The following is a 25,099-nucleotide window of genomic DNA, read 5'->3' on the forward strand; positions in this document are numbered from 1 at the left end:
TTGTTAAAGTACCAGTAAGTTTAATAAGTGCTGTTAATATAGTGCCAATGCAGGGGTCTCCTTCTTAAAAACATTAAGGAATCTGTTTATGTTCTTTTGAAAGAGGTTATTTTTAGCTAAATGTTCTGAGAGAAATGGCAAGTCTGACTTAAAGCATTCTGGGGTGTGAAGATTGGGGAGCATGCAATCGTAGCACAAAAGACCGCTCTGTTCTTAGCTCTTACACTAAATAAGCCTGTTTTGCATGCCATATTTCTCTTCACAAGCATACCACTTCCAAGTGTAAGCCAAGCATTACAGGAACAGTGTAGCAATGTGCTTAGATTGCCAGGAACAACTGCATGAGCTGCTGTAGCATGGACTCTGAAGGCAAACCACTTAGGGATCACTCCAACATGTGAATAGTTCCAAGTACAGACTATGACTTCTTTTGCATAATCTATTTACATGTTTTTTTTTTCTCTGTCTTCTGTTTACAGACTCCAAATGAGGTGACAGTTTCTCAGCCTACTTGTGCAACCAATGGAACAAACGGGTAAGAAAAGGGAAACAATTCCTTCCAAAAAATTTTCAGAAGTAATGGTTTCCGCTTTTTACTTGTATACTTCCCCTCGACTGTTCGGGGATTTCTACATTTATCCAGAGCTTGGCCCATTTGTCAGTACTTCATTTTTCACTTCCTCAATAGCATTTCATGAGGTATATTTATAATTTAGATACATTTGTCAGTTGTCTGTCAATTTGAATCTACATAATAGTGGTTTAGATTTTTTTTCAGACTTCCATATCCATAAAGTCAATCACCTTAAGAATTGAAAAAAACCTTGGCCCAAAATGTAAATGCATCCAGAGGTTGTGCTAGACTTTATCTGATATTTTGACTTTATGGGGGTCAAAACAATTCAGATTTTTAACTTGTCAATTTTTAAAGTTATAACATTCAATAATATTTTATCTCCATTCATTTTAATTAATATTTTACCCAAATAAGCTGAACAGAAAGTCTACATTGTGCTGTCACACATCATGTAGATGAATACATGTAAAGCTTTCTCCATAGTGACAAAAATTACTGACTGTGGCTCAAATAATTACACATAAACAATGGAATTAAACGATTGCACTTAAAATATGAAAGCTTTGCCTGCTGTGGCCTGAACGCAGTCTCAAAATTTCAACGTGGTCTGCATGGAGCTGAATTGTACGCCTGCTTGTGTGTAATCAAGGGGGTCTTGCTGCAGAGGCTGTTGTCATGAGGTCTTGAACTTTTGCCTTGGATTGATGATTTCTCATGGAAGGTTTTGATGTTGTTTTGAAGTTTGAATCTGCACTCTGCTGCCACACTGGAGACTGAATTACAAGCTACACCTCAGCCAAAGTTTTAAAATCAGGGAATATGTCTCCAAGTGAACTGATTAAAGATGGAAAATATTTGGTTAACATGACCTCTGCATGCATCTAACAAATAACATTGTGCCTTAAAAAATAGTTTATTCCTCGTGACCTTTCTTACATATCGGATTCTAATGTGAAGTGCATGAAACAAATGCACAATACAACCGAGGGAGGAAGACCTATTAAAAAGAAAAGTATTATTATATTCAACAAATAGAAAGCAATGGTTGAAGAAAGCCGTAAGGAGTCCATTTTATCATATGTGGAGGACTGGGCAAACATATGGACCAGGATGCTCTGGTGAGATGAGATACCAGACTTTCTGACCAGTGTGAAAAAGAGCAAAAGTAACACCAGACATCAACGTGGTGATGATGGCATCATGCTGTGGGGAAGCTTTTCTTCAGTTAAGCTGTGAAAGGCTTGATGCTGAGGTTCACCTGCCAGCAGGGCCAAAACAGATGGTTCAGGGAATACGAAAGCATATTCAAATGTTAGAATCGGCCAGTCAAAGTCGAGATCCAAAATACTAGCAAAATGCATTGAATTTTGTCATCGTATCAAGACAAAGCTTGATACAAATTCTTTGACAACACACAACAGTGAAAAAGAGCAATTCATGGATGATTGAGGGACATATTTTTTGTCTGTGATCTCAGACAGTGATGTACTTGACTTTTGCTCTTCTGTATCTCTGGCATCATGCCCTCATCTCTCCTCCATCTTCCACATTTAGTCTCTACTGTACATCTGCTGACTTACAGGCAATGAGTCATTGAGCCTGACGTGTAAAACTATCACACGCCACAAATGAACAAGCGGAGGTCTGCAACAACTCCCAACAAAAATCGAGCCGCCTCAGGAAGTGGCTTGGTAGAAACATTAGCTGCAGTCAGACAGGACATGCTGTGTCTCGAGGCTTGAAGAGAAAAAACATGTGAAAAGAAAAAAGTGAAGATGATGTGACTCAGTCCTGTCCCATTAGCACTCCCCATGGAGGCGTGGCTTGGACGTGTACATGTCATTTCTAGAGTGTAGTGGCAGTGGCCTTGGGTGACAGCATAATTAACTGGTTTTGAAGGGAGTGTGTTAAAAGCCTGGTTGTAATCATCACACCTAGTGGAGAGGAGAGGTTAGGGAACGTATCACTTGGTCATTACCTGACCAAAAGAAGGACACACCCAGACGTTCAACTGTATGAAGGAAATGACAAGTAAAGCCATAATAAGTCTGAACTTTGTAATGAAACAAGTGGTGCCACATTCATTTATTTAAGTCCTGTTTGACAGGCGAGGCAGGTTAGGTATAGTTTTACTTTTATAAAACTAATCATGGGTGACACGTAAAAGGTGGGGATATCATATTGAAAATAACTCGATTCTACCTACAAACTGATGTTCTTTGTTGTAGAATAAAATACGGGTAATTATAAATCAAAAAGGTATATAGCAACTTCTAACATGTTGACTGTGACAATATTTGCCCTAATCCAAAAAGGTTTAATTTATTTTCAAATCAGCCCTTCTGTATAGTGCCAATCCCCTACAAAGGTCACTTCAAGGCACAAATTAAAGTCATGTTTTGTTATATGTAACATAATTTAGTCTAAATTAATAGGATGTAATAGAAATCCATGTTAAACCAGTTCAAACGAGTCTTGTCCATTTCAATTCATTCAACTCTCTGACTATTTCAGTGCAGGTCTGTTTAATTTAATTAAGTTCAATGCATTTTATTTCAATGTAGTCCAGGCCTACATTTTTTAATCCAGTCCAAACCATCACAGTTAAGTCCAATTTGGTTCTATCCAATCCTAATTCCAATTCATTCCAATCTATGGAACTTCAGTTCAGTCCAATCCAGGTAAGGATAAGAACAGCTAAATCCAATCCCAAATTAGCCTAGTCCAAACCTGCCCAACTTAATTCACTTTCCGACCAGTCGACTTCAATCCAGCTCAAAGCTGCCAAAACATTATATTCCTGATTATTCCAGGCACAACTAGTCCAACTACATCCAAACCAACACAGTCTTGTTCAGTCTGTTTCAACTAATTATAGTGATTCAGTACAGACTGTCGGTAGATTCCTGTTAGCAAAAATTGTCTAAGGAAACCAGTTGACTTTTTTATATATGAATGGAAACAAAACACTATGAGCAGAATATGATCATGGAAATTCTGATTATTTCCATCTTCTTTGTGTTTTGTTCTGAAATGGAAAACAAACTAATATGGTTTGCTCACAGAGAGCCATTTTAAAGTTTTGGGTGATTGTCTTGTTTCTTCTGGTAGCTAGTACACACTCTGTTTTTAGACTTTGCTCACACTCAGATTTGTCTTTCACCATCACAACCATTTTCACCATTTATTCTAACTTCTACCACTTTGCCTGTACCGTAATCTCAAGTTCCTTCTCATGGCTTGGCCAAGGCAGAGTACTAACTGTACCCTGATGAAAAATCTGAAGACTGTCTTTCTTCTTGATTTTCATATTCGGTGTGCTATGGTTTGGTAGATGGTTTTAATTGGATGCCTCATAGTCTTTGCATAAAACAATTGTTTGCATAGAAATTATATAGGTGGATTTCTTGAGTGTTTTTTAATGTACAACTTACAGTGTGGAGGTTTTTATTTCCCTTCTCTACAGTAAAATTTATTGCTGACAGCACACACTTCTGGACTCACAAATTCAGACTTCCTGTCACACACCCCTCTGCCTCTGGTCTCAAAACATGACTTTTTTTCTCTCTACCCCTCTCCCTTCTCTGCAGAGTCCAGAATTTCTTGGCAGTGGTCTTAAGTAAACAGTGTATTTTTAGCTGGGAGGTCGTATAGGCCCACTCTTAATCACCACATTCCCATTTTCCCACCAGCCCAGTTTCAAGCAGAGGCTTATTTGGCTAGCCTCTGCCCTGCTGAGGGAAAAGAAAGGGAATGGATAGGAAAAGAGATGTAGCTCTTCCAAGATAATAATGATTTTAATGCAAAACACACTGTATTAAGATACATTTGTCTGGAGTTAGTCATTTACCCTTGATGGTGCTTTTTCTAATACAGCAAATCTTCCTGATTACTCCACATGATTACAATTTATTAGGATTTTATATGAGAGGCCAGCCCAAAGTAGAGCATAAATGTAAAGTGGAAGAAAAAGGATCAATGGTTTTCAGATATTTTTTCAGAAATAAAAATCTCAAGAATAGCATACATACTAATTTTCAGTCTCTTTGATTATGATACCCTTAAGTAAAATTCAGTTCAAGAAAGTGCCTTCAGAAATCACATAATGGGTACATGTGCATCAGTTTGCAATGTCAGTATAAATTGACATTAAATATCTTCTGTGAAGCCCTTAAGGTTTGCTGGAGAACATTAGTGAACAAACAGCATCATAAGGACCAAGGGATACAGCAAACAGATCAGGGATGATTTGAAGTTTTGAGCAAAGACCTGTTAGAAAACAATATAGCAGTCCTTTGGCATCTGTAGGAACACTGTTCCATCAGTCATCAAAAAACAGAGCATGACCCAGCTGCAGGCTTTCCCAGGTATGGCCATCCACTTAAGCTTATAGGCTTGGTATAGAGAACATGAATCGGAAAGGATGCCAAGGGGCCGATGTCAACTTTGGAGAAGCTGCAGAGATCCACAGCTCAGATAAGAGAATTTGTTGACAGAACATGATTAGTATGGGCCCCAAATATCATGTGGAAGAAGCTGCTTTGGTTAGATAAGACCAAAACAAAACATTTGGCCTACTTGCAACATATGTTGTGTATGATGCTAATAGAGTAAGTCATGTGAAGCACATGATCAGCATGATGTTGCTGGTCACTCTTCTTCAGCAGGGACAGGGAAGTGACATGGGAGGGAAGATGGAACTAAACGCAAGGCAATCTTGGAATAAAACTTGTTGGAAGCTGCAAATAACTAGAGTTTGAGGCGAAGGTTCACTGTCCAACAGGACAACAACCCAAAACTAATCAGACCTACAATCCTAAATGAAATGTAAAATTATATCAAAGCATGTCCATGTGTAAAAATGGTGCAGTCAAATGACAATGATTGGTAAGAGCTTGAAACTGTCTTTCAAGTATTCTCCACATGCAACCAGACTATAGTTCAAGAGCTTGAAATTTTTTTTAAACATAGTCAAAAACTTACATTTTCAAATATATGAGACATACCCCAAAAGACTTATAGAAGATTTGTGCCTTTTTTAACTTTATATAAAAGCCCAATTAAATACATTGCTGTCTGTGGTATCAACATGAGGAAATGTGGGGAAGCTCAATGGGGTATAAATACTTTTTCAACGATCTAGATGTAAATATATGTATGTGGTTTACAGACATTCCTTTAGTTTATCTGAGCATCATAAATTTTTGCAGCTCCGCATGCTGTTGCATTTAAAAGGCTCTGCTCTGCATGCTGGGACATGTTTCAACTGCGGTCACTGTGGCCCGAGAGCAAGGACGGCACTTTTCTAACTTTAATTAATGTCACTGCTTCATGATTAAACCCTGGACTGAAATCAATTACCCATCACTTCTGAAGCTACCGCCAGATTGAGGGTCACAAACGCATTGGCTTATGCATATTGCTAAGTTTAAAGTGTGTCACTACTGCTGATGTTACCATTGCAAAGTGTGCTGGCTCTGAAAAGTCTGCTGCTAATCTAGTCATTAAGTGTGATGACCTATTTGGAATATGTGGTTAAAGCCTGTGTGTGGTTGATTTGATCCAATCCATGACCTTTTGGGCAAGTGCATTGATCAGCTATGCACTTGCATAGTCAGCACCAGGGAGAGTTTGTGAAATACAGAACGCAGTTTATCTTTTTTCAAATTATACAGCTACAGTAGCAAAAATTAGTTGTTTTTCTTCTTTAAACCAACTATAGACTGTTAATTTGCCCTTTTGTATTTGATTTTTCCAGCTGATTGATTCAATCTAAGATGCTAAGTTTTGAAGTGTTACTGTGCAAAACCCAGCTAAAAAGCGTCGTCACCATCTAAAATTCATGACCCAGTTACTCACCAAAATCTGGAACTATTGCTGCTAATTTCATGTCGTCAACCTCATCACCACAGAGGGGGAAGTGAGAATTTGTGAGACTTCTGTTCAGGACAGCTTGACAGTCACAACCTGTTCCCTTATGAGCTTAGCTGCTAATGTGAGCACTGATATTTAATACAACATGAGCAACAGACAAAAAAAATCCCAATTTATAAAGTACATCTTTTACTTCCTGTTCTAATTTCACTTCCAAATGCAATAAAACATTGGTTCTACATGTTCCGAATTTCTGACTTTCTAAAAACCTATTTGCCTTTTATTATCTTCTTGAATTTGGACAGCCAAAGTGTTGAAGTAAAACATTTAATTTAACATGTTCATTTTATTCTAAGCTACAGCAAGTTTCAAGTTTTAACCCTTTTCCTGTATGTCACTGGACATTTTTAAATTAACCCCTCTACTTTACAGGATAGGCAAATAGTTACTATTACTAGTTATTTTATTGTAACTTGTTACTGATAAATCTGCTTTATAATCCGAATTACAGCTTTATAATCTTTTCATCTTTAGCGAAATAGATCTAATTCCAAGTACAGCTTTTGGTACCTTTAAAGGTACAAGCATGTGCTAAGATGTTTGCTGTACCACCCTAGCTATAACCCTCACCCCTAACCCGAACTGTCAACACATTGACACTGTGATAAAGTATTGAGTAAATACAAAATAGCGTACAAAGGAGAAGAAGTGCAAAAGCTATCCATTCTGGTTCTATGTAAAAAATAATTACTTTCCTCATTAAATCACTAAATAACTTTGATTTAACCCATTTTTTTGTTTTTTGGAAAGCTGAGTTCAGTTGAACTGTCCACACCCAGGCCTAATTACTGCCAGGTCTGTAGAATAAGAAATCCTTTAAATAGAACCTGTCTGACAACATGACGTAGCCCAAAAGATCGTAAAAAGCAATGCATAGTTTCCTAATCTATAGAAATTACCTAGCAAAATTCACTGACATCAGTTAGTCTGGAAAGGATTGGAAAGTATCTTCCAAGGTCTTGAGTCTCCAGGGCAACACGGGTGGGTATTATACTGCAATTGTAAAACCATGAAAGTGTTATGTACTTCCTAAAATTACTCCAAAAGGACATTGATGAGTCATGCAAAAGATTCCAAAGAAAATTAGACCAAAAAGTTTAGTTACTCAGTGTTCATAATTTTAGCAATAAATAAGAGGCTGGGGGAAAAGTCCATGAATGGGCAAAAAATACTTTTTGAATAAGAACAAATCGCTCTCCCACATTTGCCCCAAGACATTTTAATGATCTCCAAGACTTTCAGTAAAGTATTTTCTAGACTGGTGAGATAAAAGTAGAAATTAGAAAAATGTCTGCCTTATCATAAACCACAGGACTTCAGGAAGAGAGCATCATACTAGCAATCACACATGGTGGTTGTTTGATGGTCAATAATTCTGATCTTTAGCAGAAAGTCCTGTGGAGAATTTTAGTTTATCAGTCTGTGACCTTGACCTTTGAAATTCTACATTTAAATATGATTCACATGAATTTGGCATGACTTTAAAAACCCTGTTCTTGCTTGCAAATCCTCCATTGTAGCGGAATCATAACAATTCTGTTGCAAACACATATCATCTGAACTTGCCAGTCTCTGCACACGCCTGCATGCAACCCAAATGACCATGTTGACATGCCGACTGGGACCGTAATCAATAATGCTTCAAGTCAGAGGGTGGTGCCAAATCCATAGCAGAAAAACATGGTTTGATCATAAGCAAACATGCAAAACAGCTATAAAACGTTTTGGTTTTTTTTACTTTTTTTTCCTTCTCCCCTCTAGGGTAGCTCTAGTGTCCATATTTTAAAGAAATACAGCAAGGATAACTCTGCTGTTTTTTCTACCCTCATAGACGAGCAGGATTTAAAAATTACATTGATATTCTGCAACTTTCTTCTTTCTCTTTTCTTCTCCTCCTACGAGTATATGGTGTATAAACTAGGACATGTTCGCCCCCTTTAGACCTTGTAGTGAAAACTGTACATCTCTATTGAAATGTGATTATGCAGCTGAGCTAAGAATAGTAACAGGGACACATGTTAAGCTGCAAGGTCCTAGTGGCTCATGTCCATGGACACAGTGAAGTATGTCAAGAACTTTAGTTTTTATTTTCTCATATCTTTGAGTTCTCAATCACAGCCATATACCTAGTTTCAGTAGACCACCACTTGTGTAATGCAGTACACATTTTGTTACATATAAGAATAGTGGCTTAAACATTATTATAGGTGAAACTGAGAGTGAAAATGCTCATATGTGCCTCTTTATTACACACTAGCTTGCTTCTCCCCATTTCTGATGTGGCTCATTGACTGTTAGTGCACATGGGTATTCTTAAAGATCCACGCAAAACCTACAGAACAGTCATTCTCCCAGTTCATAGAAAATTAAAATTCCCTTCTCTAAATCTTCCACTAAGCTTTGATTTTCTTATTTTTTTGATGGATAGGAAGCCTCTTTATCATGGCCAACTGTTTTCTGTTTTGCATTTGTGGAAAAGAGAGAGAAACCAATACTTGTACATCAGAAACTATTATATACTGTAGCTTTCCTCTCTCACTGATGCAAGCAAATTGTATGAGATTCTATGTTTTGTAGTGGCTTCCATTTTGTTCTTAACCACATAGTGGAAATCAAACAATCCTACATTTCTCATGCATTGTGAATGGCAACAATATAGTTTCTTACCTCTTTTTTTGTCAAATCTTTTACATACTCTAAACTATAAATATTTCAAACTAGATGGTAGGAAAGGTTTTATTTTCTTTCTGTGATTCCACATAGTTCCCACCTACTTGGGAACTATGCAAGCAGGTTCCCATGTATGCACACACCATCTTTCGAGGAATATAGACCTGAAACTGTTTAATCAAGAAACATGAAACAGCATTCAAGTTTCCAGAATGTCCAGTAAATCTCGTTCCAACTGAACTACATGGTTCCCAGATATAATTAAGCACACCTGCAAGTTTCTTCAGGATGCATTTGTTTCACTGATCTTGTTTTATTTTGTGAGTTTAAACAAATACAAGCGATTCATTTTGGTTGACCTGTGTTATAAAACCGGTGGAGCTGCCAGGAGTTTATTTACTCATCTGATTTAATCTCAGGGATCCTGTATGCCAACATTTTCCATTTCACTTTCTTAAACTGTCATTTTCATTGTTGCACAGCTTTCTGCTGTAGCATAACAACAAACATGTTGGCGTCTCTCAAAGTACAACCACTAAGAGTGCTGATCTCGAACCACAGAGCTATAATTTTTAACACATTTCGAGTTTCGACCACCAGGTCTTGTGGTGATGCAATAAAATAACAATTTTCTTGTTAAGTTCATTTATACCTGGAGGGAAGAGTTAGCAGGAGGAGATGAGAGCAATGTAGATGTGTGCTCACTCTATTCTCCATGCTGCCTAATCCCCATATCAAATTGTTTCCTGCACTCCACAGGAAGTTGCCTGCTAAAGGCCTCATCACCACAGCCTCTGCTGGAGCTTCTGGGAATGTGGGGGTGGTAGCAGTAGATGTTGGAGGTTAGATTGAGGTAGTGGGGCTGTTGGACAGCTGTGGAGATGCAAAGCCCCCGCATCAATTATGCTCAAACACTCGCTCTAAGCTTTAGGACTGTTTTTTATTACATGCTGTATAGTGCTGTGAAAAGTATTTGCTCCCTTACAGATTTCTTCTGCTTTGCATCTTTCACACTTGTATTTTTCAGAGGCTGAAATAAACTTTAATATCAGAATAAGATGTGATGGGGATAGAAAGAGGGTTATTTGATTTATTTATATCTTACAGTATGTAGCTTTTCAAATTAAATTGTTTTTCCAGACAATATAACATGAGGCAGATAACCTGTGAAAAAAACTAGCTCCTCTGCCTTTTCCCTGTGGTCCTACAGCCATCTGCAGAAATGCATCACGCCCAGTCAGAAGCAACCAGTCAGAGCCAGGATCAGGGTCTTAACTCTGTCAATCAGGCTCATGTATGCGGTGCTCAATGTCCCAATGTCATATTAAGTTACTTGCAGGAAAGCTATTTATTGTTTTTGTAATTGAATCTTGACTAGTGGCTTTTTTTATATACAATACTAAAGCAGACTAACAAGCAGCACTCAGTTTAAAGGCCAAACATGTTGTCCTGTTAATGGTTGAAACTGGGACTTGATTAAGTTTGTTTGTTTTGCTCCTATATCCCTGCCACAACCCCTCAATATTTTTCTGTTTATCCCTCATTATCTCCATAAGGAAAAGCAAATTTGACTTAGAAAGATTAACTTGTTTACATCCAGGTAAAATATTTAGAAAAATCCTTATTTTCTTGCCGTAGTCGAGAAGACTTGACCATAAAGAAGATGAGGGTTGTAAGTTATAGACGGGACTAGTAGGCAAAGAGCTTTTCTGTTTTGGTTAGCTTCTTTTTCATTGGTGCAGATTAATCTGTTCATTTTTTGTAACTTTACATTACTTATGTCTGCTTGAAACTCTAGCATGAGAGTCATTTAGGTTTTACCTTCTTTGAACTCACCCTTAATTAGTTACTTGATAGCTCAAACGTTTCTGGCACTCTAGTGATTATGCATCTCCAGAGGCTTCTCCTCAGTAAATTAGTTTATTTGTGTATGCTAAATTGCTATTTTGGCATTGTAACAGTAGCAAACACCAGTCAAGAGATTCAGCTTCAACATGGACACTTTGAATGCCAGACCACAAGCTCCCCTCAGGGAGTGTTTCTATACATACTGTCTGCATCCAGTTTGAGCTGTCTGGCTGTCTCTGCTATGCAACAGGGCTCATAAACAACCCAAAATAAGAGATGTCGTCACATTTCTGTGTTTATTTTAATGCATTTAAGCACAGCCAGCAGTTCACCACTGCATCAGAGAAACTGGTGTAGTGATACCATATGACCTGAGATGACCAACCCCCAAATCTCTCTTCTGCTTTTGTGTCATGAATAATATCAATTTCCTCACGTATAAAGGAACATTTTGTGGCTTTATACGTTTTGCCATCTGAATGTTATTCTCTGTACTGGAACAACCATCTGCAAATTAAGCATCATAAAAAGACATCTTTGGGAATCATTTGAGAAATGACTTCAGCAATCTTCAGTAAGATGAGTCTAAGCAGATAAGGCTATATTGGGATTTATTGATTACTACCGCCTTCCGTGTGGAGGAACCCTCTGCACTTATCTGATCGATAATGGCATAAATCAGCTGATGAAGGTTTGAGTGGCTGGAGGCCAATAACTCTGGGAAGCAGGGCCCAATTTATTTGTCTCATCAGTAATCCCAGGAGGCGGTCAGAGGGGGAGGAGGACAGGAAGTCTTGAACCTCACATTTCGGCCCAGGAAATGGAGAAAATAAACAACTTATTAGATAAATAAACAAGGAGAGATAAAACCTCTCAGCAGTCTAATAAGCTAAAAACTGGCCTTATTCTTAAGTAACTACAAGGTTCCTATTCAGTCTTGAAACCTATGGAATTTATACAGATTTTCTAAAAATCCTGAAACTTTTTTCCTGTTTTATATTTAAATGTGGACCTTTGTCCTTAGTTTACCACAAAACTGGTCATTCCTGTCTAACTCATTGATCATTTTGGTTTTTGTGACTAACAATCAAAAATCAGAAAAGAGTCATGGCACTGCATTTTTGACCTTAAGACCATTCTATGTCTGAGTTTCTAACTGGACCCAAGCTTTTTGAAATGTGTTCAGTTATGGTGGCACACAAAGTACAGAAATTCCAGTTTTGGACTTTTATGAAATTTACGGTTAACTCTCATATGAAGGATTTATATTTTAATCTACGATAATCCAGTTAAAGTTTTTCCGTGTATTAGAGATTTCAACTGTTTCTAAATATGTCCAGATGTCATTGGAAAAAAACCCCAACAAAAACTACCACACTGCTGTATTAAAAGCTTGTCCTGCTATGTCTCATTCCTTGGTCTATGATAAAACTGATAATGAAACCTAACTTTGCAAAGATTTTGTCCTCAAATTTCCATACAGTCATCAAAACTGGAAGTAAAAATCTGGAAAATGTGCTTTAGAACTTTTATGAAGGGGGAAAAAAGCAACTTTTTACCAGCCAATTTCAGACCAGATGCTAAAGTTAAAATCTATCTGTGGTAGCTGCTTGATGGTTGGAAGATCAACAACAGAAAGAGCAGCCGTTCAGCAGATTTACAGATGTTTTTGATGTTTATGCTTTTAACTATCCAAGATGTGACCTCTTGACCCTTTTGCCTTCCTCTGACCGGAGCAAGCTGGCTGGCTGGGAGTCAGCCCGGCGTCGCCCTGTCAAGTTTATTTTCAGTCGCCTGTTTGGCTCGCCAGCCAAAGTGATAAAAGAGACTCGAGCTGTCCACAGTGGCTTGCCGTGCATCAATGTGCGTTCGCAGAATTGCTTGCTGAGAGTGGTGGTGGTGGGGCTGAAGGGGGGGAACGAGAGGATGAGAAGGGAAAAGACGAGACACCGGATATTTGTGGCACTTCTTTCAATCCCCCCTGTCTGACCTTCTCCACTTAAGAGTATGTGACAGGCTTTTGAGTTGGCAGAGAGTGGCATGGTGATTGGAAGTTGGGTCTCACGGCCAGCAGTGTGTCTCTGAGCCAGTTACAGTAGCCGGCCAATTTTAGAGGAAGGCTTGAGTTGAGAGGGAAGCTGGGTTATTTACATTTTCTTTCTGCTCTTCTGCACAGGCACGTTGTCTCTCAGTCACCTGTAAAAATGAAGAAACCAACCAATGAGGAGTATGGGATGGGGGTGGATGAAGAACCAGATCTGATAGTAAAAGGTGAGTCTGAAGTTATTACTTTACTCTTTAATCATCATCAGTGCATTCAGTTGTTATAAAATACACAATGTGTTCAAGTGGCATCATAATCAAATCCTTCACATATCTTCTTTGTATTACGTTGATGCTAACTGAATTCCTGATAGACGAAACTGCAGAAAAAAACTCCTGGATGTTTCGATGAACTCCTATCACATATTTCTTTTTTACATTTTACAAGATAAAAACCTGCAACCCTAAATAGAAACACCTAAATGTGCCAAGTTAGGATTTTTCTTGTGCTTTATTGTAGAAGGTATTTCATGATCCAAACTGTCTGTTGTCTTTGCTGCTCTTCTTGTGTTTGTGTTATGAGAACTACTGGCATCAGTGGTCTTGTCTCCATGCTACCACTTTTGATTAATGATCTCATGAGATATTTCTGTACAAATGTTTTCTCTTTTACCTCTGCTGAGAGGGAGCAGTAAAATGCTGTTGCTTGGATGTGTTGTGTCCTGTTTGGAATAGTGACAGAAGCAGATTGCCTAATTCTGACTGCAGTTGCCATGCATCTCTGACTTGCCCTCCCCTGTATGCACCCTTCATTTCTCACTGTTGGGTTTTCTTTAAAACATTTCCTTGTAAAAGTATGCACGCCCCTTGAACTTTTAGACATTGTGTCACCTTGGAGATGCAAACATCGTGTTTAATTGAACCATTAACTGTGAAGAGGAAGAAAAATCATGCAACTTTTTCGTATCTAGATTTGCATATAAATCAAGCCCCCTTTTTTCTTACACATCCTACATAAAATCACTTGTAGCCATTTGCCTTCAGAATTTCCCTAATTAGTAAATAGAGAATTACGGTGCATGCATTCACACTAGCCCTGTTTAAACCAAACTATCAGGTGTAAAAACACCCTTAAATTTTGACCTACCATGTGTTACCACCATGGTGACTGTGGTAGTGGCAGCATCACACCTTGGGACAAGGGAGATAATGAAAATAATTGTTATGGAATGCATAAGGATTTAAACATTAAAGATACAGCCAAACAGCGCTACAAGGGAATAGTTTAGATTAAAGCACATTTTTGCATTAAATAACCTCGGCAAAGTCTAGATCTGTGCCAACACTGCTTTATGGAGATTATCTTGCATCGTTCCTTTTGCATGTAAGATATTCTCTACCTTGTAAGGTATTCTCTACCTTACATGCAAAATCCCAACATAATATGTTGCAGCTAGCAGTTATGACTTGAAAAAATGTTTTAAAAAAAGAGGTTTGAATACTTGGTGAAGTATGTTCCTCCCTCTCTGTCATTTAAAAAAAATTCTAACCACTGCACTAGCAGTCTTGATCAGAAATCACTAGACTGCATCGGTAAACACATTTTCACTGAGGGACACATTAGAGACACCTGAGGGTCTTTGATAATTCTGCTCATTTTTCTCAATAAGACTTTGAAGAATGCTTCCATTAGTGCACTTTTCTTCCTTTATATATTTATGTCTCTTTTTTTCCCCCAGCTAGACATCCTGAGGCTACGTGGGGCGAATATTGCCCCAGTATCTAAAATAGGGCACTGCCAATGCAGATATAGACTGATGGTGTGAGGATAAATTGTAAAACCCATGGAGTGGTGACAGAAAGAGATGTTGACATTGGTTTATTGACATACCTTTGTTGATTTATGGTTAAAATTACTCCTCACATGATGCATGGCTTTACATGCTCCAGTAAACTGCAGCTTAGCAGTCTGGATGTGTCTGATCCAAAAGAAGAAAAATGTTATGCGAGTTTATTTTGCACAAATGTAAAGTTTGTCTTGCCACTTACAAATGTCATTTAAAAAAAAATTATTGTGGTCAGTAGTAGGAATTTATTTCAGTTGTTTGTGGGCAAGTCGGAAATTTTTCCTCTAATTTTATTTTTAAAAAGTAAAAATGTTTCCTAAGTTTAATAAAATGCAAACAAACTGGCATAGATGTTTCCCCTTTAAGGTATTCCAATAAATATCTTGGTCAAACAAATTTGAATGCATGACTGTTTTTTACAGTAACATTATGCGTTGTTAAATTCGTGGAACAAAAATCCAGTATTCTTTAAGCAGTAGGAGGTTTGGAGGAAAAAAATTGGAAATACACAGAGAGAGATTGTTTTCTCAATCTATGTTTGAGGGGGCAGGGCACTGAGAGGTCAGGGGTCACAAATGAAACAAATTAAGGGCGAGCCGTGGCCCTCAGGGGAAACATTAGCAGGCTACAGAGATGGGATCCAGATGGAAGAGCCTGATAGGGTTATACACAGGGGGTCTGGGGACTCTTCTGCCCTTTCTGTCTTTTCCTTTTTCTGCTTTTTTTTATAATCACACTGGTTAAAGTTGCCAAAAAGCACTGCAGCTGTGGGACATCCTGTCTGTGTGACAGGGGGTGGGGGGAGTGTCAGCAAGGCAGTTGTACCCTTCTCTCCTTGGCTTTTGCCCAGACAGCTTGTCTGTCTCCACCGTTCCACATCCATCCTGTTGGTAAGCTCAGCCCTGCTGTAGCTCATGATTTTTATTTATTTATTGCCAGAATTTGATTTGGAATTCATCTGATGTGGTGTAAAATAGATTTAAAAAAAATTTTTTTGTACCTAAGCTATTTGTGGTGCTTTAATACAGATACAAAATACACTTATTTCTTATATGGAGGTATCCTTAAACGGGAATCTTGGTGTACCCGTCAATAGATTTTTATTTCTGAGCAGCACCAAAGCAGTGGGATCTTTGTATTGCCTGGGAAAACTCTGGATCAAGGTTCAGAGTGGGGAGAGAGGGGAAATGGGGAAGATGAAAGGAAATAGGAAGAGAGCAAGTACAGAAGGAAGAAAGATGCCGGTGAAATAAACACTGGCTGACAGGTGGCACACAGCTTGCTAACCACAGAGGAAGCTGTGATGCTGATCGTGGCGTCATTAGTTTTCACAGGGTTCGAGGCTGAAAGTCTACTTCCTAATTGTCCCTTTTAAAAGTATTCCCAAGATGGGCTGAATGAGCCATGTGCTCTCACATGAAGTCACCATGTATTTGTTCCTCTGCCATTCCTAAACACCACCTAGAACTGCACCAGGTGGCTTACGACAGCTCTCTATGCTCTCACTGTCAGCTCTCCAACTTTGATCAACACCATAACCTCTACCAGAACACACCAGCCGTCTTCTGCCGGTAAACTCTGTCTACAGGCGGAGTTTGAATTGGGCTCTGCTAAACTTACTTATTTATCTGTTCTCAGATTAAATACTTAAGAACGATTTGCACAAATAGCCGAAGGGAGGAAAAGTTCACTGTTTGGGAACAGTGGTTCTGTTTTGCTGCAGTCTTAACAAACCCTCAGAGCTTTGGGAGCAAAACAGTATTGCATTGTAGAGACGGGCCTGGCAAGTACAGAAGGCATGTCTACAAGCATGACTGCTGTAGTCTCTTTGTCTTCCTCTCTGTCACTCTGTTCTAGTAACACTCTCTCCTTCTCACTCTGTCCGCCTCAAAAGCGATAATTATGTTGGTTGCATGCAACAACTACTGTCTGTTCTATTAGCTGCTCTTATTTTTATCCACTTGTGCAGTGGTTCTGAAATATTTTATAGCAGTATCGCCACACCATGCAGCAATAGTAAGAATGCATCTTATTCAGTTGGGATATCATTGAAAAGTTGAACACAATGCACATCAGCATCATCAGATGTTATTTTCTGTCAAATCATCTGCACCTTGTCAGCATTTGACTCTCCAAGATATTTTCTCAAACTTGTTGCATTGAGGACAGCTGAAGCTCCTGATAAAATTCCTCAAAACTGGAGACTAATATAGTATCCTGTTTAAGTGCACTTCAGTGTGTTACTAAATCACTCTAGATGTGGATTCTCCTTTAATTTATTTCAGCAATTCATTTCAACAAGTAAATCTCAATAATTACAAACTGTGTATTATGTCTTTGGTTACACCTGTTTTTTGTTGCCCTTTTGTTTCTTCCACTCAATTTTCCATTAAAATGCCTGCATAAAGCACTTTGTGTCAGCAGTCTTTCTCGTGATTGTGTTGGCAATAACATAACATTTCTGACTTAAGCTGTTGCTTATCTCATCAAATTTCTTGAGAAACTGAGTTTTAAGATTTTAACTGTAAGCTATAGCCATAATAAAAAATGTATAAAAATCCCATAAAGTTTGACTTCAAAGTGCAAAAATTTTGTTTCTCACCAATACAGACTTCAAAATCCAATATGGCTGACATAGCCATATTGCCATTTTTTGAGGATTTTTACACACCCTATAGTACAGATGTGTACAAATAGTTTTTCAATATATAAAATGCTGAGACATGTATTAGCTTTATTGTTTATTTTTGCTAATAACAGTTAGCCTAGTTACTAAATAGTGACACGTGGTAACTTTTCTTGATATGAAACTGAAACACATATGAGCTAGAAAGTTCCAACATCAAATGTAAACATTCTACGTCCATTTCAGTTTGCATTCGGAGTTCTCAGAAATTTCTCCAGTGCACTTCCTTTTTGAGAAGCATCCTATGAAGCAAAAGGCAACATATTTGAACAACCTGTGCTTAGATGTTTCAATAATTCTTAAGTTATTAACTGTCATTTGTTTGTATTTACCTAACAAATAATCAATTAGAAGTTGATGCTAAGTACTTGTTGAAGTTATACTTTGGTTTGAGAACCACAGTCCAGTTTTTACCCAAGCAAGTTAGAATTCATGGAAATTTAAGAAAGTTAAAGCTGCTTCAGTGAAAATAATAAGATCTTTGTCAATATTTGTGTGTTGGCTTATTTTTGTAAATGTGCTCTGTTTCTTGTGTGGGAATTAAATATAAACCTGTAACTTGAACCCAAACAAGGACTGTTGATTCTGTAAGCAAATCTTCTAATTGTTTTGCTGATTTTTTTTTTGTATGTTTTGAATTTGTCAAATAATGCTGGTGTTTATTTTTTGTTGAAAAAGGTTGGCTTTTACGGGAGGTTGGTGGCAGCTGGATAAAGCACCGTCGGTACTGGTTTGTGTTGAGCCAGGATTCCCTCGACTACTACACCGGGCCAGAGAAAGGCGCTCGGAGACTGGGCACGCTGGTCCTCACCAGTCTCTGCTCTGTCATTTGGCCAGACAAGCAAACTTACAAAGAAGCAGGTGAGCTCAGGAAACTTATATTTATGCTCGGAAAGTGCACAGAAATGGGCAGAAGCAGTCTTACGTTTCCAAGAATGTATGTAAAGTTTAGCCAGACGTGCTTTAAATCTTTACCGGGAATCATTAAATAGGGTTTTCCCTTGTATTGTCTTCAAAGATATGTCTTTTGAGCCTTCTTCCTTCCCTACTGTGACACATACACATACTTATGAGAAATCCCAATAGTTTTTTCTTCCAAAAACATGACTTGGGGCTGAATAGGAAGCCTTTGTTCACCATTTCCCTTTTTTAGATTACCGAAACAGAAGAATTAAAGATTTCAGAAGACAACTCTTTGTTGTGTGACACTGGGATGACCCTGTTCTTGTCACTGTCATAGTCCGTCTGTCTGCCTGGATGTTCTTCAGTGGAGGAGATTATGTCCTGCTGACTTAACCAAAACCACTTGAAACATCCCGAATTGTTCTTAAATCCAAGCCAAAACATATTTCTTGCTAAATCATTACACCCAGGGACTTTTTTGTACAAAAGTGCTTTCAACAGTGGCTGTGTCACAAACACAACTGAATACATTTGTGTTTCCTGGAATCACTGAGAAATTTGTCAATACGCAGTTGCAGGAAAGCTTTACTTAAGATTATCTTTGCTTAATTTTTGGTTTGTATCTTTATCTAGAAGCTAAGCTTAGTCACGTAATGGCCATGTAGCTGCTGTTAGAGCAAAAAGCTATATCTAAGCACACAATAAGTGCTTAGTCCTTTTCAATGACTAAGCACACAACTAGGAAGCAGATTCTTCTTTTTTTTTTAGATTCATTTTGCTGTTTTTTCTCTAAGGTCAGATTTACTGCAGAAAAACTGTTCTTGTTTGGTTTTGGTGTGGCTTGAGGTTTCTCTTGGTCTGACCTTTGATCCTCAGTGAATCTGTGAGAGGAAGTCAGAGAGAGTATGAGAAAGTCTAGATGTTGCCGTGTATGACTACTTCCTTTTAACTTAAATTACATTCAAAGATCAGGTTCAGGTTAGACTTGTGTAATTTATTCTCATTTTTTTTCAGGTTACTGGAGCATTACTGTTTATGGACGGAAGCACTGCTACAGGCTGTACACCAAGCATTTCAATGAAGCAGTGCACTGGGCCTGCGCCATCCAAAAAATCATCGATACCAAATCTCCAGTGGAAACGCCGACACAACTTTTGATTCGAGACATCGAGGTGGGCCACATGAAAGAAAAAATAAACATACATAAGAATGCACACTATTCCTGCCAACTACTTGTGATAAGAGCCACCAAACACAAACAGCCATCGGACTGCTCATTATTCAACCTGCTTTATCATGGAAACCACACGGCCACATCATTCTTTGAATCCAAAGTTTACTCTAGACCCTTTTTTTTTCCTTTTCAATGAACTCTTTTCATGTAATCAAACTATGACAACATACAAAAACATAACGCTAAAGGTATTTCCAGGTATTTAACCATAACTTTCCCAAGCATACAGTGCATTTTAAATACAATTTCAGAGGAGTTGAAAGAGAATAGAGTGTGTTGGAATTTCATTTGGCAGAAAGGGAACTTTTATTGCATCAGTCCATCCTTGGGGGTTAGAAAAGGGGCAAGTTTTGGCAAAGGAGGTGGAACAGGGCAAGGCAAGAAGCTTTGGGTCCAGATAAGCAGCCCTTTGCTTGGCCTCATGTCTCCATAATCTTTCAACGAGAGTCTCTAATCTTCAAGAAAGTGGTTAATCTACTTGCCTGTGTCTGTCACTGTGTGTTCAGCTAGAAGGGGCCGAGCTTACATTTAGAAGAAAAGAAGAGACCTGCTTTTTAAAGGTCTCTTCCTTCGTCTGTTTAGCAGACTGAAAGCAGAGCATGAGTCAAAAACGAGAAAAATTTTAATTAGAAAAAGGTTTTGAAGCATAACCAAAGCAGCAAAGAAAAAATGTGCAACTGGATTAAAAGAATTGAGATAATCGACACTATTTTGAAAATTCACTTAAAAACATTCACTTTTGATCATGGAAAGTCTGAATTACTTTTCAGACAATGAAAGAATCCAAAAAACTTTGCCAGAGCTTTATTTGTGTATATTGGACCAATCAGCATTTTCCTTAAAAGTACTGGCAGCTTTGAAGTGACTTAGGTTTGTATTTGTCTGTGTTAGACGATGTGCAGTATTTTCCAAACTGGTTTCAAACCATAATGATCACTTATTAACCCCAAATCTGTTTACAATAAACCTACCAGTATGTATGCGACACTTCTTCACATTTCAGTCAGATACTTAGATGTGTTTTATTGAAGTTGTATACCACCTCAAAGTTGTCTATAGGTGTGAAATGGAAAGAAAACAATACATGTGCTTTTAAATGTTTTCCAAAAGCTTTTCACCATGTTCTGATAGATAGACTACTTTGAATTTTGTGGCTGTAATGTGTCAGGAAAAATGATTTTTGCTCCATTTAGCCTAACTTTTGCAAGACTGAAGTGTGTTTTCTCACATTCTTAGTTGAAAAGCGCAAATTTCTAGATCTAACTCTATCATTATTATCTGCATTTCCTGTGAAAAACAGCTGAGTTGCTGATTTCGCCACAGAGCAGCATCTCATTCCCACAGTATATACGGAAGATTGTTAAATTTGCCACACTAAGAAGGGTAAAGCTGACTCGCTTCACAGTGAGGCAGACCTAGAGCGAGAGAGAGAGAGAGAGACAGAGGGGAAAAATGGAGGAATTGGAGTAGTTGCAGAGTCAGGAGAGAGCCAGAGCCATTGCAATGTTACTAATGAGCAACAGGTGTTCGGGGGCAGAAGCGTAGAAGCCATCTGTACTGCTGGAAGACATCTATCTACATACACAGTGAAAGACAGAAACGCACGCACAGTCAACCCATTGACACCGGTGGATAAAGTATAATGTGTCAGTCATGCAAGTGTGCTGTGCTGGGTCATCACTTGACCTTCCTGTTGCTTTGAAAGCTACCAGAGCCGAATTGTGACCTCGGTCAGATCAACCTTGGTCACCTCAGACGGACGAAAGCACGCACTAAATCACAGATGCTGACAGTCCTCCCGACTGATTTCAGGAACACAGAATGAACATGATATTGTACAGTGATCAATGTTTTTTTGTCTGCACACAGGAGAATAAGTTCAACCCAGAGGTGGTAGAACACATCTACCAACACAACGCCATTCTTAAATACACCCAGGGTCCCCTCTATGCTCCTCTGCTTCCTTTCCCTTACGGCAATCTGGAGCACACATGTGAGTACCTGCAGATTTACATGTCAAACATGACAAAAGCTACAGTTTTATTTTAGTATCTGTACCATGCGATCTTATCGCTTCAGACCACAATGGGAAGGGCTACGGCTCAGTGCGTGAGGAGGCGGTGAAGCTCTTCAACTGCCTGCAGCAGCTGGAGTCGGCTCGGGAGCCGATTCCAATCATCCAGGGCGTGCTGCAGACCTGTCTGGACCTGCGGCCCCTCCGTGACGAGGTCTACTGTCAGCTTGTGAAGCAGACCAGCCATACGCCTTCTCCGAACACCGCTGCGCATCTCCGTTACTGGCAGCTCCTCACCTGCATGAGCTGCACCTTCCTGCCGGGGTCCACCGTGCTCAAATATCTGAGGTTCCACCTCAAAAGGTAAAAGCTATTCAAAGGCTTACTCTACTCTATTAGAATATATTGGAAGCCTTTTTATATATACATTTGGAAAAATAAGGAAACACATTGGCTGGTATGAGATTCTCATTGGCATTTTGAGTGTAATCTGATCACCAATGAGCAGAAGTTGTACCTGATGCAAAGTAATCAAATCTAAAATATTGCAGAAATAATAATACAATTTCAAATAAACACACTAAATTTAATAGTTTTATGTGTTTATTTTGAACAATTTTTATCCTTTTTGCTGTTCAAGTATTAACACGGTATAACATGTTAATATTAGTTGTTTGTCAATCAGGCTATCTGATCTTTTAGCAACCCTTCTGTCAGCATTATAGCTTCCTCACAAAGGTTTTAAAGCAGTGCAGTGTCATGGGTTTGGACAATGGTGAGTGATTCTCTTTATGCTCAGATTTTACAAGTTTCTATTTAGAATCCTTCTGAAGTCCCTGTTTTGATTGGGACAATTGAAGCTCACCAACAATCTCAATGTCTTCCATCCATCATAGCTGCTGTACAAATATAGAATATAGTTACAGCATTTATTGGCACTTGTGTTTTGTGAACATGTTCATTTTGTTTGAATGCACGAAATGTTTTCCTTTGGAAATGTTACAGTCTCAACTCTACCGTAACGTCATTCAGAGTTCCGGCATCCAAAACAACCCAAACACATGCAACTGGAAAAAACTGAGGCCAAAATGGCACTTTTTCTATCATTAGAAGGATTTGAAAAAATACTTTTAAGAGTTTTAAATTGAAACCTTTTAAACCTTACCAAGGACTGACATCAGTACCTTTTTTTTTTCTAAAACATGTTTTTACAGATTTTTCTCTTTTTTTTTTACCTTCAGAGATGCTCTGAAGTGGATTTGCTCACATTAAACACTGATCAAATAAATCTTTATGTACAGAAATTACCTTTCATATTTTACCTGTTGCATTTTCAAGCAAAAAATAAAGGGTTTTTTTATATTTATTTTTCTATCTCTGACTCATCTTTGTGCAAAGGTTTTTATTGAAGAAAAGAAGAAAACAAAGGAACATTTCATTTGGCATTGACATTTTGAAGTAACAGAGTGCAGTTGTCAGATTTTACATTGGACTGAGCTGAGTTAAACTGAATGTGACATCAGGCCAGAAGTTGGTTACTGGTGACAGGGAGGAGCCTGCGATGCAGAACAGGTTTAGCTGGGAGATGAAGGTGAACCAGTAGTGGCAGGGAGACTGTAGAGTCTAGACGTTGGACATAAAGCAGGCGCCAGTATCCCTAACCACTAGTTTAGATATAGTAGCATGATATGCTCCACATTGTTAACATGCTCCTGAGGACAGATACAGTGTTTGAGGGCTGGATTTGCAGGTCTGAATTAGCCCCTCTGTCAAGCCTGCTTATCCAAGTTGTTAGCAGTCCTGAGCCTCCTGCTCTAGACTTTCCAACACCGTGCCATCAAACCGCCAAAGTTTTCTATCTATGTTTCTACACTGGGAATTGCCCTCTAGCTAATGGAACAGTTGCATGCAATGGCAATTTATAATAACACTGTGGAACTCGCTGGCTCTGTGTTTTGATATGTCTTGCTGTCGCTCTCACGCACTTTCTCTCTCTGCGGATCAGCGCTGAGGCTGCAGCTGGGCAGGAGCTGAGTCTGGAGCTGGGCACCGGGCCCAAAAACCACTCCTCCTCCTCTCCCCCGGTGCCCTGAGAAACCCCCGGGGAATGTCTGCTGTCAGAGGGAATAGGCCAGGAGAAAGAAAGCAGAGCAAGAGGGGGGCAAGAAAGCAGGAAGCTGCAGAAAGGGCCAAAGAGGAGAGTAAAGGAAGGATCGCAGAAGCTCAGCGGAACATTCCTGATTATGTTTCAGCAGGACAAATCCCACCCTGTGGCCATACAGTTATGAGATGGCAGGACATTGGAGCAAATGAGTGTGCTTCTCTGTGTCTGGCAAACAGTTTCTTAGATTTTTCGGTCGTATGCGCGTTTCGATTTTTAGATGAATGTTTGAGCATTATTGTTTCCTTCCTTTCCCGTCTCTCTCTGTTTACACAGGGCTGAACTATTAGCTCCATTACACCATATTTCACGCCCTTTATTGCTCACAGAGTGTCAGACTTCAGGCTCCATTTGATATTTGTGCACCTCTTCCCCATCCCCTCCTTTTTCTTTTTTTTTTTTTAAATAATTAAACTTGCACTGAGCTTCACCTAGCACTCCTGGACAGTCCGCTGGGAGGAAGCAGCAGGTCACTGCCGCTCACAGGAGCGGAAACACCTCTTCCTATTTCCAAAGTCAAATATGTTTTCTTTACCATTATGTTTTTATTTGAAGGACTGGGTGATATTGACTCTTAAGTCTTTAACAGGTCGAGTGAAAACATTTCTCATTCCTTGCCTCATTTACTTTTAACATTTCCGGACCGAGAAAAGGTAAAGAATGAAGCTCAATCAAAGGGATGATGTGGAAGGATAAAAGGTACAAAGATTGGGCCTAACATCAACAGGATTAACAAATCCTCTCTTTCTAAATCATGAATTGTAGTTTATATTGCATGTGCACAGATGCAACATATTTTCATTCTCTCATCCCATTCCTGCTTCCTGCAGAATTCAGAGCCAAAGTCCTGAATCCGAGATGGATAACTATGCATCGTTCATCAGCGAGGCTTTGGAAAAAACAAAATGCCGCGAGTGTGTGCCATCGTGGGAGGAGATCCAGATGCTGATGAACCGACAGGAGATGCTGTGCACCGTGCACCACCCTGGCCCCGGCTCCTGCCAGCTCTACATCAGCTCTCACACCACTGCCAATGAGGTTTGGGAGCATTTATCAGTGTTCAGCTTGTATGGCTTAAGCCATTCTCAAGCGCTTCAGATTCTTGCATGTGTTTTTGTTCAAATTATGAAAGACGCCTTGGATTCAGAGCCTCAACAACCCCAAACTTTTTTCCAAACAGTC

The 25,099-nt window shown here is 38.9% G+C and overlaps 1 protein-coding gene across 1 annotated transcript in view; it reads left to right on the plus strand.

Moving 5' to 3' along the window:
* The window catches only part of plekhh3 (pleckstrin homology, MyTH4 and FERM domain containing H3), a 37,599-nt gene that overhangs the window by 6,313 nt on the left and 6,187 nt on the right, over positions 1–25,099 (plus strand). The window contains exons 2-8 of the mRNA XM_028042789.1: positions 480–535; positions 13,206–13,300; positions 18,284–18,466; positions 19,523–19,680; positions 21,612–21,735; positions 21,822–22,119; positions 24,748–24,955. Of these exons, the coding sequence (XP_027898590.1) occupies positions 480–535; positions 13,206–13,300; positions 18,284–18,466; positions 19,523–19,680; positions 21,612–21,735; positions 21,822–22,119; positions 24,748–24,955 (1,122 nt within the window). The remainder of the gene's footprint in view (positions 1–479; positions 536–13,205; positions 13,301–18,283; positions 18,467–19,522; positions 19,681–21,611; positions 21,736–21,821; positions 22,120–24,747; positions 24,956–25,099) is intronic.

This window comes from Xiphophorus couchianus, chromosome 16 (assembly GCF_001444195.1).
Source record: "Xiphophorus couchianus chromosome 16, X_couchianus-1.0, whole genome shotgun sequence".
NCBI classification, from domain to species: domain Eukaryota; kingdom Metazoa; phylum Chordata; class Actinopteri; order Cyprinodontiformes; family Poeciliidae; genus Xiphophorus; species Xiphophorus couchianus.